Genomic DNA, 14,701 nt, shown 5'->3' with positions numbered 1-14,701 from the left:
AAACTCCTCACCTCAAGTGATCTGCCCGCCTCAGCCTCCCAAAGTGCTGGGATTATAGGTGTGAGTCACTGCACCTGGACGATCTGACGTAACAGTCACTCTGGCTGCTGTTTGAGAATATACTGCAGGGAGTTAAGGGTAGATGCATGGATACCATTTGGGAACACTGGAAAGGCGTTCACATTGGCATCAAGTTTATATGATTAATATGAGGCGAAAAAAATCAATTTATGCTCCTTTGTATCTACCTAAATTTGTGCTCCTATTTTATCTTATCCTCTGAATTTTGTCTGCAGATCATTCTTTAGCACTTTTTTTTTTTTTTTTTTTTTTTTTTTTTTTTTTTACCAATAATACCTTATGTATGCCTTGGTTTTAGCATTTAAACATATTATTATGGTATAGATGCCCATTTATCAACTAGATTGTAAGGCCAGGACTTATGTTACATCTCCAATATGTACTTGTACAATGTACTTACATAGTACCAAGTACATAGTGAGTATTTGGTAAACATTTTTTGAATAAATACATGAATAGAAATGTGTTGTATGTGTATGTGTTTTATCCTCACATTTTGGAGTCCAATAAATACATCCAGATTTAGCTGTGTTATATCTTCGTGGAATGCACTATCTTGAGAAGTAAATCCAGGATCAAAGCTCTGCTAACAGTGCTGAGATTCAATTGCTGGGTTTTATTTTGTTTTTTCTTTGTGGCAAAAGACTTTAAACACCCCTCTCTCACGATGAAGTATGACTTGTTAATATTAGACTGAACGGAAGAGGATCCACCTACACCTACGGTGTTTGGAATCCAGTGTAATCCCTTCTTATATTCAATCTGTGTAGGCCAAGAGCAAGAGGACTTATGAACACCAGAGAATGTCTGCAAATACTGCTCTGTTAGGCCAAAGGCATCAGCAGGTGCTTTACATACAAGAATACTTATAAGTTGGGTCAGTGGCCAAGCGTGGTGGCTCACGTCTGTAATCCCAGCACTTTGGGAGGCCGAAGCGGGCGGATCACGAGGTCAGGAGATCGAGACCAACCTGGCTAACATGGTGAAACCCCGTCTCTACTAAAAATACAAAAAAATAATTAGCCGGGCGTGGTGGCGGGCACCTATGGTCACAGCTACTCCGGAGGCTGAGGCAGGAGAATGGCGTGACCCCGGGAGGCGGAGCTTGCAGTGAGCCGAGATGGCGCCACTGCACTCCAGCCTGGGCAAAAGAGCGAGACTCTGTCTCAAAAAAGAAAAAAAGAAAAAAAAAAAGAAGTTGAGTCAGTTAATTTGAACACTAGCACTAACTAGACATGTGACCTTGAGCAATTCTTTCAACTTCTTGGGGCCTATTTCCTCGTTTGTTAAGTTGGGTGTTAGTGTAGGGAATCACTGAGTTCATTTCTAAGATTCTGTAGTTATTCAGATATCTAGGAATCAGGTAAAAAAATTATCATCTTAAAAATCTTATGTTGTGTTTAGGAACCAATTTAAGAAATTATCATCTTAACAATCTTGTGTCTTGTTTTTGTTTTTCCAGGGGTTTCTTCTTCTGACTCAGAAGGGGACCCTAACAAGGAAGAGATGAATCGGTAATTCTGATTTTCTGTCTTATAGCTTTAGCATCCTCAAAAAGAGCTATTAATTGGTTACTAGAACTTAAGGAGGGCGGCTCCAGGGTTTGACCACAAAATTAAATGAATAAATAAACAAATTGAGTGGATTTGAAGAAGACCCTACTTTTGCTTAAGTCTTGCCTAGCAGATTAATTTGAATCTTTCCAATTTACTCCCTACAGAGGATGAGCTCCTTAAGGGCAGAAATCCTTTGTGCATGCCTACCTTGAAATGATAAGTTGCTTCTAGCTTTTGTGCAGATATGAACATTCATAACCAGAGTAAATGATCCCTCTTTGACCCCCTTCCTTTATCATTCTCGTGGCCTTGAGTCAACTCCTCCTTCTCTCCTGCCTTTTATGCCAACCACCTCCTTAAAGGGCTTTCTGTCTGCTTCTGCCTTTTTCTCTGTTTTACAGTGTCCAAACTACAACCAGTTATTCTCTAAAAGAGATCAAGATTCTGATCCTATTGTTTTCCTGACTCAGAAAAAGATTATTATCTATGAGAAAACAAAAATCAAACACGAAACAAGTAGCAACATTTAAAAAAAAATCTTCACATGGCGTACATACAAAGCCTTATTCAGAAGAGCATCAACCAAGTTTTGCTGTCCCCTCCTCCCTTCCCTACCTCAGGCTGTCTACATTGTTGACATCTCACCCAAGTCATGTATAGTTCCTCTTCACTCCTTCGTTCAAGCTATTCACTTTGCTAGGATTGCCCTATCTTCTCTGTCTAGCAAACTCTTATTTATCCTACAAAACCCAGTCTAAATGTTCTTTCTCTTTGAACTCTGTAATAAACTCCCCTATTGCACATGCATCACTCCTTCCTTGTGACTTCCATAATGTGTTACAAACCTAAGGGGTATGAATTTTGATCTATAAACTTAAATAAGCAAGAAATATCCCATTTGTTTATTTGCTCTAAATCTACTTGTAGTTGTTGGGATTTAGCCTCAGGTGTGTATCATAGAGACTCAAATTAACTGTGACTTAAATGAAACAGATATTTATTTCATATTTACATAGAAATCGGAATTTGGTGGGTAAAATGACTCCACATTCCACTAGGTTCCTGTCTGCTTCCTGTTTTCTGCTTTATCTCATGCTAAGATGTTGCCCTCATCTTCTTAGGCTAAAATAGAAAGAAATAAAGGCTCGTCAGCCTTTTAAGGTCATCTCTCTTAAAATACATATACCATTATCCCTCATATCCCATAACCAGAAAGTACTCATGTGGCAACACCTAGCTGCAGTGAATGTGGGATATGTAGTCTTTATTTGGAGCAACCACGTAAAGGAATCAGGTATTCTATTATTGTAGAAGAAAACAGATGCTTTGGACATACTGATTGGCTTTGCATCAGCACATCATTCTGTTTGAGACCAGATGCTGCCTGGTTGGGGAAAACATTCAGTCTGGTATTGAGTGTCACTTTCCCCCTCACAGTTTTACAATGAGCCATAGAGAGAGAGAGCAGTTTTGGAGCAAGCACCATTCTAAACACATTACATGAATTATCTCATTTAATCCTCACAAAACCCTATGAGATAAGAATTTTGTATTACTTATTTGTTTGTTTTGAGATAGAGTGTTGCTCTGTTGCCCAGGCTAGAGTGCTGTAGTGCGAGCTCAGCTCACTGCAACCTCTGCCACCCAGGTGCAAATGATTCTTCCACCTCAGCCTTCCAAGAAGCTGGAATTACAGGCGCACACCACCATGCCTGGCTAATTTTTTTGTATTTTTAGTAGAGACGGTGTTTCGCCATATTGGCCAGGCTGGTCTCGAACTCTTGGCCTCAAGTGATCCACCCACTTCAACCTCCCAGAGTGCTAGTATTATAGGTGTGAGCCACTGTGCCCCCCACAGGAATTATTATTTCCCCATTTTAGAGATGAGGAAGTTGAAGCAAAAAGATATAACCCCTAGACCAAAGGAAAGCCCTCTGTCATCAGTCATCTATCCATGGGTTACAGGTGAGAGGCCCATGTCCCAAATTCCAAGTTCCCTTCAAGCCCAGAGCTTGTTGCTTTCTGACATGTGTAATTACTGATATATTTAACAAGACTGGGATCCCTTTACTGAGAGAGATGGCCTTCCCGTCTGGACGCAGGTTCTCCCTGGGGTCAGGTTCTCTGGCAAGATCCACAGACCTCTGTCTCTTCCATAGCCAAACTAAAATAATCTTCCCTCTGCAGCCTTCTCAAGAATACTTGCTGGCTCTCTTGCCCTTCAAATACTCTCTTTAATTTGTACAAACTTGAAGAGTTTGTTGACTTTATGCCATTTCTGCTTTTTGCCATGCCAAATTCTCAGAGGTTAAGTTTTACATATATGAGACCCTGTCTTGGATAAGAGGTATAGATTTACAAAGCCTGGCCTCTTACTTGAAATGGGAGGGGGAGGGAAAATACCGAGGGTAACAACAAAACAAATCTCAAAAAATTACCTTCTGCACATGGTTCCGTCACCGCCTTTGTCTTGGATCTCAGTTAACTGTTAATATGTTTGACTCCCTGGCTACACTGAGAACAATGGCCCAAGGACAGGAATAGTGTCTTATTTATTTTCGTGTTTGCATTGCCTAACAAAGTGTGTAGCAAAAATGTCCTTGGTCAATGTTTGTAAAATATCATCAAACAAAGATTTTTATTACACTCACCTGTAAGCAGTGATGCCATTACTAGTTTTCCTAAAATAATTTTCACAAAGAGTGATGGGTCTGTTTTATAATCTATATTTTAATAATTTCTCAGAATCCAGAAGCCAAATGAGGTGTCATCTCCTCCCACTACCTCTGCAGCCATTCCTCCAGCAGTACCCCAAGCTCAGCATTTGGTGGCCCAACCTGGTGTGGCAACCATCCAGCAGGTACAAGAATCTAAGTGAAACACAAGTGCCGTCCACTGTGACAGACAGGCATGGTGACCATGACCATCCTGCATGGCATGATCCGTGTTCTTCTCAGGTGCAACTCCATCATCAGGATAATCACCTTGTATTTCTGATGTTTGAGAGCAGTGATTCCTGTTGCTTTGGGAACATATTCTCGGGCTTCATAGGCAAATTTCTGAGGAAAAGAAACGCTTTACAAATTAGTCCCTGGCTTTTCAGCTTTCTAAAGAGTGCTGATTACATATGCAGTGAGCTGCCAGCTCTCAGACTGGCCTAGAACAAACACCCTATATCATAAAACCTGATTCGTTTCATGGAGCTGCAGAGACTTCCACTTTCTAAGATGAAGCAAGCATGTAGTTATTTTTTAGAAAACAGCAAAGGCTCTCATCCTTCAAGTTAATAATAGTGATACATGCTTATTGTAAAAACAATTTAAAAATACAGAAATATGCCAGCTGTGGTGGCTCACACCTGTGATCTCAGCACTCTGGGAGACCAAGGTGGGAGGATTGCTTGAGTCCAGGAGTTTGAGACCAGTCTGGGCAACATAGCGAGACCCTATCTCTAAAAAAAGAAAAAAAAATTAGCCAGGCCTAGTGGCATGCACCTGTGGTCCCAGCTACTTGGGAGGCTGACATGGGAGGATCACTTGAGCCTGAGACGTCAAGGCGACAGTGACCTGTGATAGCATAGCTGCACTCCAGCCTGGGCAACAGAGTAAGACCCTGTCCTCCCACCCCTGCAAAAAATGTATTAAGTAAAAAGCTTAGTCAAGGTTCTATTCCAGTGCCTTCACTCCTCAGAGGTACCTCATGTTAGTAGTTTCTAGTGGGTAGTTCCAGGCATTGTCTATGCATATAGAAGAATACATATATGTATGCATAGACTTTAAAACATATGAAGTCATACTCTCTATACTTATAACATGTTATTGATGTATTTCTTTTATATATATATATATATATTCTTTTCTATTTTTGAAAAAATTATTTGTAGAGATGAGGTCTCATTGTGTTGACCAGGCTGATCTTGAACTCCTGGCCTCAAGCCGTCCTCTCACCTCAGCCTTTCAAAGTGCTAGAATTACAGCTGTGAGCCACCATACCCAAGCCTGATATATTTATTTATTGATGATCAATATATTTAAATATATCTATCTACAACCTCTTTTTAAAAATTATCAAACCCAGTTAGTAGTGCAGAGGAGTCAAGTTTTAGTTCTAATCCACTGGTCTTCAAACTGTGATCTTTGTAGCCCCAGGGGTTCTATGGAGCCTCTTTGGAGGTTTAGGGTTAATGACATAGATCCATAGATCTATATGTGAAGGGGTGCCATGGGGATAGGCAGCACATATTTTATAGCCACCATGATCTAAAGAGAAATAGAGTCAGTTCAGTCCAAAATTTGACATCGGTGATTCACAAACTTAGAATGCATCAGTTTTTTGGTTTGGGATGCATTTCATATACCAAATTATATAGGTTTGTTATGTCTCATTGTCCATCTAATAATCTTAGTAACAATGAATCTACTGTTGGTTCCCTTCTACCAGTGTCAGAGCCCCACCAATTACTTGCAAGGATTGGATGGAAAACCTATCATTGCAGCTCCTGTGTTTACAAAGGTAATAAAAATATTACTTATTTCTGTCATGGCTTTAAAGATACCACAGCACCCAAAGTTATAGGATACAAGATTTATTCATTTTTATCTCAGGATTTGGTCTTATATATGTACAGTATAGGGTTTGGGGTTGTTTTGGTAATTACTACAGTATCGCTTCAAGTCCCAGGTTTCTAATAACAGTTTTAGTAATGAGAGAAATGTCTTTCCCTCTTACCACACTGATCTCTGTGGCCATTACACAACTGTTCAACATAGGAGCCGCCCCTAGAGGTCAAGTGATAAATTTCTAGTCACATATTACTCCAAAGATTTCTCTGAATTTTTAGAAAAATTCAATTACAGATACTTGGCTTAGGTGCTCAAGGAGATAGAGTTAAATGCTCTTAGGGGGTTTAACATAAAGCCTCCCTCCCTCTAGGACAAAGAGCTTTCTTTTTCTATTCCATAGTATCAACTATTGAGGTGGCATCAAAATCTGAGTCTCATATTCTTTGTACTTAGCACTAGAAAATTTAGTCAAGCACATTCATTTACAAATGAAAAACCAAGGAGGGCCAGAGAGGTGAAGCCATGTAGCCAATGTCATAGATCCAGTTAGTGGCAAAATCAGGACTACGAACAAGTTCTCCCAATTCTCAGACTGTCAGACTGTGTTTACATGTTGCCCAATCCAGTCAGTGTGAAGGTGAAAAAATTGAGTCACATTGGATTTTATGTATTATGAAGACCAAACAGGCCAAAACTATGCCTGGATTTACAGTTTATTGTTTGTATGAACACCAAACTTTGGCCCAAATAGATTTTATCCTCTTTGAAGTATACTTTGGTTTAGAGCAGTGGTTCTCAATCATGGTTAATTTTGTCCTCCAGAGTCATTGGCAATGTCTGGAGACACTTTTGTTGTCACAATTCGGGGGCTGCGTTCCTGGCATCCAGGAATGGTGCTAAACATCCTACAACACATAGGATGACAGCTCCCCACAACAAAAATAGTCTAGCTCAAAATGTCAACAGTGTTGAAACTGAGAAATCCTGGTATGAGCAAAATGGGAAAATGAGCTATTTTCTAGTGAGTACTGATCCTTAAAGGAAGAGCTAAATCCACAACTTCTACAGAAGCATCTGTTTCATGGGAGTTCTGCTGTATCAGATCATTCAAGATGGTTTTCCAAAACCCAGAGTGGAGTCTAGAGTGAACAAACCATGTTTACCAATATCCATATCAGTTAGGCAAACATTCTTATGTGAAACAAGATGCCTCTCAATTTTTCAAGTTCATTTCATAACCTGCGTTTGAGATTTTAGCTTTACTATTTTCAAAGTCTTGAAGTAGGAGACCAATATGTTGTGATTTGGCGGATGCAAGACTTTGATGACGAGTTATAGGTGGACCTTTATGTGGGGGGGTGTATGTGTGTTTGTAACACAGCTAAGAGAGCTACTTCTTATTGCCTCTTATCGTCATTTCTAAGTCATCTAACCTTAAAACAGGGATTAAGTGCCACAGACACTTTAATTTATCATGCCAGTTTGTCATACCTTAGAGACAGTGCTGACTCTTCAAAGGCAGCTAAACCACAAGATAGTTTATACTCAGGTTCAGCTAGTCTCCCCCTCTCTTCCCTTCCTCAACTCCGTCTGCCCAGACAGACAGGTGACATCAAAGGGATGTCAGGTGATATAGCCACTCAATTTCAAATCTTCCTAGGTACTGATGTCTTCCCTGCATCTATGTCTATGAAAAGGGTCCAACTCTGTAAAATAGTTAGAAGAGATTTATTCTCAGCCAAATATGAGTGACCATGGCCTGTGACAGAGCTCTCAGGAGATTCTGAGAACATATGCTAAAGGTGGTCAGGGTACAGCTTGGTTTTGTATCTTTAGGGAGACATGAGACATCAATCCGTACATGTAAGATGTACATTGATTTGGTCTGGAAAGGCAGGACAACTGGAAGTGGGGCCTTCCAAGTCAGAGGCAGATTCAAATATTTTTTTGATTGGCAATTGGTTGAAAGAGTTATTAACAATAGAAAGGAATGTCTGGATTAGGATAAGGGGTTGTAGAGACCAAGGTTTTATCATGCAGCTGAAGCCTCCAGGAGCAGGCTTCAGAGAATAGATTGTAAATTTTTTTTTATCAGATCTTATCAGACTTACAGAGTCTGTTCTATCAGTAATTCCAGGAGGTATAATGAGGCATGTCCCCTTCCCATCATGACCTGAACTAGTTTTCAGGTTAGCTTCAGAATGCCCTTGCTGAGAGGAGGGGTCCATTCAGATGGTAGGCGGCAGGCAGGGGAGGGTGCGGAGCGGGTGTGCGCTAAGAATTTCATTTTTGATTTACATGTATCACCCGGAGCATACCTCTGACACGTTTATCATGACAGTAAAGCTGTTTACCTTTCCATCTCTCCCGTTCACCTTGAAGACTGTCTCTAATATCTAGATAGGAGTCCATAGAGGCAACAATAGGTAAAAAGTTGTTATTATTTTGAAAAGTCCAATAGGACTTTAACATTTATTTTTATTTGTTTGTTTGTTTGTTTGTTTTTTGAGATGGAGCTTCACTCTTGTTGTCCAGGGTGAAGTGCAATGGTGTGATCTCGGCTCACTGCAACCTCCGCCTCCCGGGTTTAAGCGATTCTCCTGCCTCAGCCTCCCAAGTAGCTGGAATTACAGGCCTCCACCACCATGCCCAGCTAATCTTTTGTATTTTTAGTAGACATTAGGTTTCACCATGTTGGTCAGGCTGGTCTCAAACTTCTGACCTCAGATCTGCTCACCTCAGCCTCCCAAAGTGCTGGGATTACAAGCATGAGCCACCGCACCCAACTAACATTTATTTTATTTTATTTTTTTTTAGACAGAGTCTCCCTCTGTCACCCAGGCTGGAATGCAGTGGCATGATCTTGACTCAGTGCAACCTACACCTCCTGGGTTCAAGCGATTCTCATGTCTCAGCCTCCCGAATAGCTGGGACTATAGGTGTGTGCCACCACACCTGGCTAATTTTTGTATTTTTAGTGGAGACAGGGTTTCACCATGTTGCCCTGGCTGGTCTGGAACTCCGACCTTAGGTGATCTGCCCACTCAGCCTCCCAAAGTGTTGGGATTACAGGCGTGAGCCACGGTACCCAGCCACATTTGTTCTTTATATCTAATTTTCATGAGCTGATTAGAGCCATAGATTGAGCTGCCTTTGTATGGCGACTCTGATTAGCTCCTTCTATTACTAATTAGATGCTCTGATTGGCAGATACATATACTTTTGATAAATAAAAATAGGAAAATGAATTAATCATTAACGTATTTTGTTTGTGAGATAAAATCTCTAAAAGAAATAGCTTCATGGTGGGAAAATGGTCCTTAGTACACAGACCCAAACCCTGATGAGGTTTTCCCAGCCTCATCAGGATATGTGCTTTTGCCTCCATAAATGGGATAAGGATTGTTCAGGCATTGGGCACTAGGATAGGCAGTGGCTCAGATTCCAGAAAGACTTATCAGCAATGATGTGCTTGCATTAGTTTCCGTCAGTGAGGGCAGGATTGAGGTCATAGTCACTGCCAGTGTCATTAGCAAATTTCTGAGTCAGAGCCACCAGTGATGGATGGTATCATGTGGCTATGAGCCATGATAACAGATGATTTGCATATGTTTGTTTGGCTTACTCCTGCTCTATTTACTTGTTTAGGGACTTCTGGCATTCCAGTCCCTATGACTCACTTTCTATACTGCCCAACAAAGCATTTCTTTGCCAGTCGTGGCAAGAAGCCACTTTTTTTTTTTAAAGAAACGCTTAGAGAGCAGAGTTTTATTTAACTCCTTCCTCTGCTGGTGACAGCGAAGTACTTATCTTCTTTTAAAAAAAGTTAAAATGAAAAGGAGGGTTGCCCAGCAAAACAGTGGTAGAATTTGAGAGTGGACTATGGGATTCCAAAACTAGTTCACTACTCTACTCATACATGATGTTTGTAAACATACCTATGTTTTTAAATGCTCTTTAACTGTGGATATAGATAGATTATCCTCCATCCTCTACGCAGTATCAAAAATACTTTCGCTCTGTTTATGCAGGGAAAACAGCACTCACACTTCTTGAGTGCGAAGGGAGGTCGATGATCAAATTAGAATCTTACTTCTATCACTGCTCCCACCCCAGCAGCAGCTGCTCTGGCAGGCTTTCAAGGCTGCAGCAGCCCTGGCCCCAGCTGCTTCAGCAGTAATTTGAAGAGTGCAAGGGGGCAGGGGAAGTGAGAATTTGAAAAAGAGCACTTCATTATATAACAGCAAAGGCAGGAAACCCTGAAATAACTGGGCCAGTAGCAGGATACAGATTTCTGGAGTTCATGGGCCCCTCTCCCCAGTCAATCAATTCTGGAGACTTTTCTTACTCCATGATTGCATGGGGCACTTGTGACAGTCAAGAGGCAAAAGAGCTTTCAATCAAACAGTTCTTTATCAGTACAAACCACTTTGATCTAACTCCATCCTAAAGCACTGTGAACTTGCAGCATCTTCCAAGGTGCAAAATTATCAACTAATTTAAAAACAAATAAAATGACAAAATGAACCTTGTAGCTGACATCTTTTAACCAATAAGGCAGATGCTCTTTCTCAAGGATGTCCCAGCATTATGTTTGTGGTTATAGATCTACTAAGCAAGAACTATATCCTTTCAACTCACATTTATAGCAGTGGGCATGGTGCTTGGCACAAAGCAGGCACACATTTATTCTGTGACAAATAACTTCCACTTCAGGCCAGGAACAGTGGCTCACAACTGTAATTCCGGCACTCTGGGAGGTTGAGGCAGGAGGATCACTTGAGGCCAAGAGTTCAAGACCAACCTGACCAAGATGACAAAACCCTGTCTCTAACTAAAAACACAAAAATTAGCCAGGCGTGGTCACACTCGCCTATGGTCCAGCTACTTGGGAGGCTGAGGCAGGAGAATCACTTGAACCCAGGAAGTGGAGGCTGCAGTGACCCGAGATCATACCACTGCACTCCAGCCTGGGTGACAGAGTGAGACTCCATCTCAAAAAACAAAACAAAAAAACCCTTCCATTTCAGCTAAGAAGAAATTATTATTTTCATTACTTTGTGACTTCAGAGTGTCTTTCGAAAGAATAGAGAAAAAAAGTAAAATGTCAAATGGCCATGGAAGAAGACATGCTTCCCAAGTCTCTATGTTGTCAAGTCACCCTACAAAGAATGTCCTCCCAGATGACCAGTTTAGTGATGACACACAAGATAGATTTGCACTTTGAATGCTGCATACCTGAGGAAGTTGTAGATCTTTGGTTATAATGACTTTAGTCCAGATTCATATTTCCTAGAAAAGACTAACTTAATCTTTGCTGGTTGGAGACTGTTTGTCTCATTTGTTGTCAGTGAAGCTGAAATGAATATGATCAAGTCTGTACACCCCATGCCATTAGTAGCAAACAGCCTAAGACTTACTGCTGTGATGAACGTGATGTCAGCTACACTATGTTCTAGTAGTGTAACTGGTTTGGATCCTGATCTGTGGCAATATGAGCCAGCTCTTTCTCATGAAACTTTGTAGAAAAGCAGCTTTCAGCAATAACAACCATCATCATCCTTATAACTATGACTCTTAACAGTTTTCTAAGTGGCTTGTGAGATGACCCTCTGTTAAGAGTCATAGTTTTCATTCCTTCTTGAGGCAAACCAATTAGAAAACCAAACCAAACATCAAAAAAGGTGGTGGTGGCAGGAGGGTTTGAGTAAATGAAACAGTACATTCACAGCAGAATGAGGTCAATCTAATATGCTCTGATATGGCCTAAAGTTCAGCTCAGATATATGAGCCAGTTCTCAATCTGCAGAGGTTACACGAAAGCCCTGCTTGCAAAAGGATCACTTTGAGAAAATATGGTGCTCACAATTTAAACCATCAGGTGGTTGTTATTCATTTAACATCAAAGGCCAAGACTTGTGTTCTATTCACGAGCCCAGCCTAGTTATATGAGATACTACAGTGTGTGGAGTGGGCCTCCTAATGTCTGTGATGGAAGCTCATTCCAGTGTGGCACATCATCAGTACTCAGTAAAGGAATGAAAACTTTATTATGTATAAGCTCCAGGAAGGTGTCTAAGTGCCATTAAAGTTTTCAATGGGTCCCAAAGCTCCCATTTGAGCACACAATTTGCTCAGAGGTCAGGGTGGAGGACATACCAGTTTGCCGGGAGCACCCAAAATTTACTGATGCTTCCTGTTTTCTGTTCTTGTCATTAGTAGATGTTTTGGGACGACAAAGAATAATTAGATTTTTCGGTCAAATAGTTCTTTATTAATTCAGAAACCACTCGGTGCTAATCCCATCTTGAATTACTTCAGCAAACAAATTTGGGACCTCAGACAGAATAAAACACTAGCGTTGAACTACAGCGCCCCCTGGCTGTCACAATTATCAATGCATAACACCCCTGCGGTGAAAGTCTCTTACACAGCTACTGCTATGTGGTTTTCCCCAGCCCCATATGCTCCTTAGACAAATGCTATTAAGTACAATAGGACCAAGTACAGAATATCATAAGTTGTTCAGACAAGAACTGTAAAAAATAACGAAATATTCGTAACAGCGAATGACAAAAGAGAAAAAACGATCGACTTTCCCCTTCTCTGAAGCAAGAGCCAGTATTTCCTAAATGCAGGTCCAAAAATTGTAATAATAGAAAGCCATGCAGCATTTGTTGCTTACAGAGTTTTGGAGGAAGTTTAATTATAACCTTTTATGCTTACAGTCTTTGGGCCAAATGAAAACAAAATATACCAATACATGTACCAAAGAAGTATTTCATAATCACATGAATTGCCAACTACAGAAAAGAAATGTATGGTTTTCAGCTCACAAATCATGATGAATAAGAAACTAGTTGTGAAAAAATGTGCATTTTATTATCTTCTAGAGTCTAGTATAGTATACACTGATATCTTACAATTCAAAGTGGTCTCCGTAAACCTTTTATTGTGGGAGTGTGGAAAAGCATTTAATGATTCCTTCTCAAATTTACAACATATTTTACAGTGACATATGACTGTATGTGTGACTAGGATTTTATAAAGACTGTGATTGCTTTTATTCCGCAACGGATTAGTGAGGCTATCCTGTAAAGACCACATAAGGAAATCAAAATAGCAAAGTGAAAATCAATTTCCAGGACTGCAGAATGTAAACAAGGCAAAGCTAGGAAGACAGAACCAGTTACTAGGGCCATATAACCCTTCCACATTATGAGCAGCCACATTCTTTTGTGGACTAATACATCACTCCTATGTTGAACACATCTAGTAGATACTCACTGCAGATTTAAAGATTATTATTATTTCTAGAAATCCAACACAACTTGGGCATTTAAGAACAGAGGTACTGAGGCCGGGTGCGGCAGCTCAAGCCTGTAATCCTAGCACTTTGGGAGGCCAAGGCGGGTGGATCACTTGAGCCCAGAAGTTCGACACCAGACTGGGCAACATGGCAAAACCTTGTCTCTATCAAAAAAAAAAAAAAAAATTCCAGGCGTGGTGACCTGTGCCTTTTTAGTCCCAGCTATTCAGGAGGCTGAGGTGAGAGGATCGCTTGAGCCTGGGAGGTTGAAGCTGCAGTTAGCAATGATCACAACACTGCACAACAGCCTGGGAAAGAGAGTGAGACCCTGTCTCAGAGAAAAAAAAAAACAAAAAACACCAAACAAAAAACCCCCCACCGCCAAAAAAAAAACAAAAACAAAAACAAAACCAAAACAACAACAAAAAACCACCCCAAAGATACTGTATTAAAAGTAGCTACATTACTCAAAATGTCTTGCCTAATATTTAATAAATTTACTTAGCATTGGTAGAGAGAGAAAGGAAAACAAGAGTGAGGGAAAAGCTTTATATGAGTTCAGATGATTCTGTCTTCAAACCTACTTTTGGGATGTGAGGGCGATCTGGCTGCGACATCTGTCACCCCATTGACAGAATTAATTCAGCTGATCCAGCTGGCTATGCGGGTGTCCTCTTCCTCCCTCCCTGCTCCATGTGCGTCCCTCCTGAAGCTGTGCACTCAGTGGAAGAAGATGACCATACCTGATATAGGAGGACCGGTCTTCGGTCAGGGGCATAGCAGTAGCCGCGCTCCCCTGCTAGAACCTCCAAACAAGCTCTCAAAACTACTTTTGAATGCACATCCACAGAACTGAAGCTGCTAGAGATATAGATGCTTTGGAGAAAATCCAAATTTGGAGATGGCATCTTTTCTAAAATTCAACACTGGGACTAGATTACAAAATGTGTACTTTTTGGTTCTAACTACATTCTTCTTATCATTATAGATGCTACAAAATTTGTCAGCTTCTGAGGGTCAGCTGGTTGTCTTTGAATGCAGAGTAAAAGGAGCTCCATCTCCTAAGGTTGAGTGGTACAGAGAAGGGACTTTAATAGAAGATTCTCCAGATTTTAGGATTTTACAGAAAAGTAAGTTAATGCTTTAAATTATTTTCTGATATTTTGTTTTATGAAATTATTGTACACACTTAT

The 14,701-nt window shown here is 40.6% G+C and overlaps 1 protein-coding gene across 3 annotated transcripts in view; it reads left to right on the top strand.

The window, feature by feature from the left end:
* MYPN (myopalladin) overlaps nt 1-14,701 on the top strand; it is a 102,934-nt gene that overhangs the window by 34,793 nt on the left and 53,440 nt on the right. For all 3 annotated transcript variants that reach the window (XM_017851438.1, XM_017851440.1, XM_017851441.1), the window contains 4 exons: nt 1,544-1,595; nt 4,383-4,497; nt 6,078-6,149; nt 14,497-14,638. In XM_017851438.1, the coding sequence (XP_017706927.1) occupies nt 1,544-1,595; nt 4,383-4,497; nt 6,078-6,149; nt 14,497-14,638 (381 nt within the window). The remainder of the gene's footprint in view (nt 1-1,543; nt 1,596-4,382; nt 4,498-6,077; nt 6,150-14,496; nt 14,639-14,701) is intronic.

Source organism: Rhinopithecus bieti, unplaced genomic scaffold (assembly GCF_001698545.2).
Source record: "Rhinopithecus bieti isolate Rb0 unplaced genomic scaffold, ASM169854v2 scaffold_33940, whole genome shotgun sequence".
Taxonomy (NCBI): Eukaryota; Metazoa; Chordata; class Mammalia; order Primates; family Cercopithecidae; genus Rhinopithecus; species Rhinopithecus bieti.
Note: the sequence above shows the minus strand (reverse complement) of the source record. Positions and strands in the feature narration are given on the sequence as shown.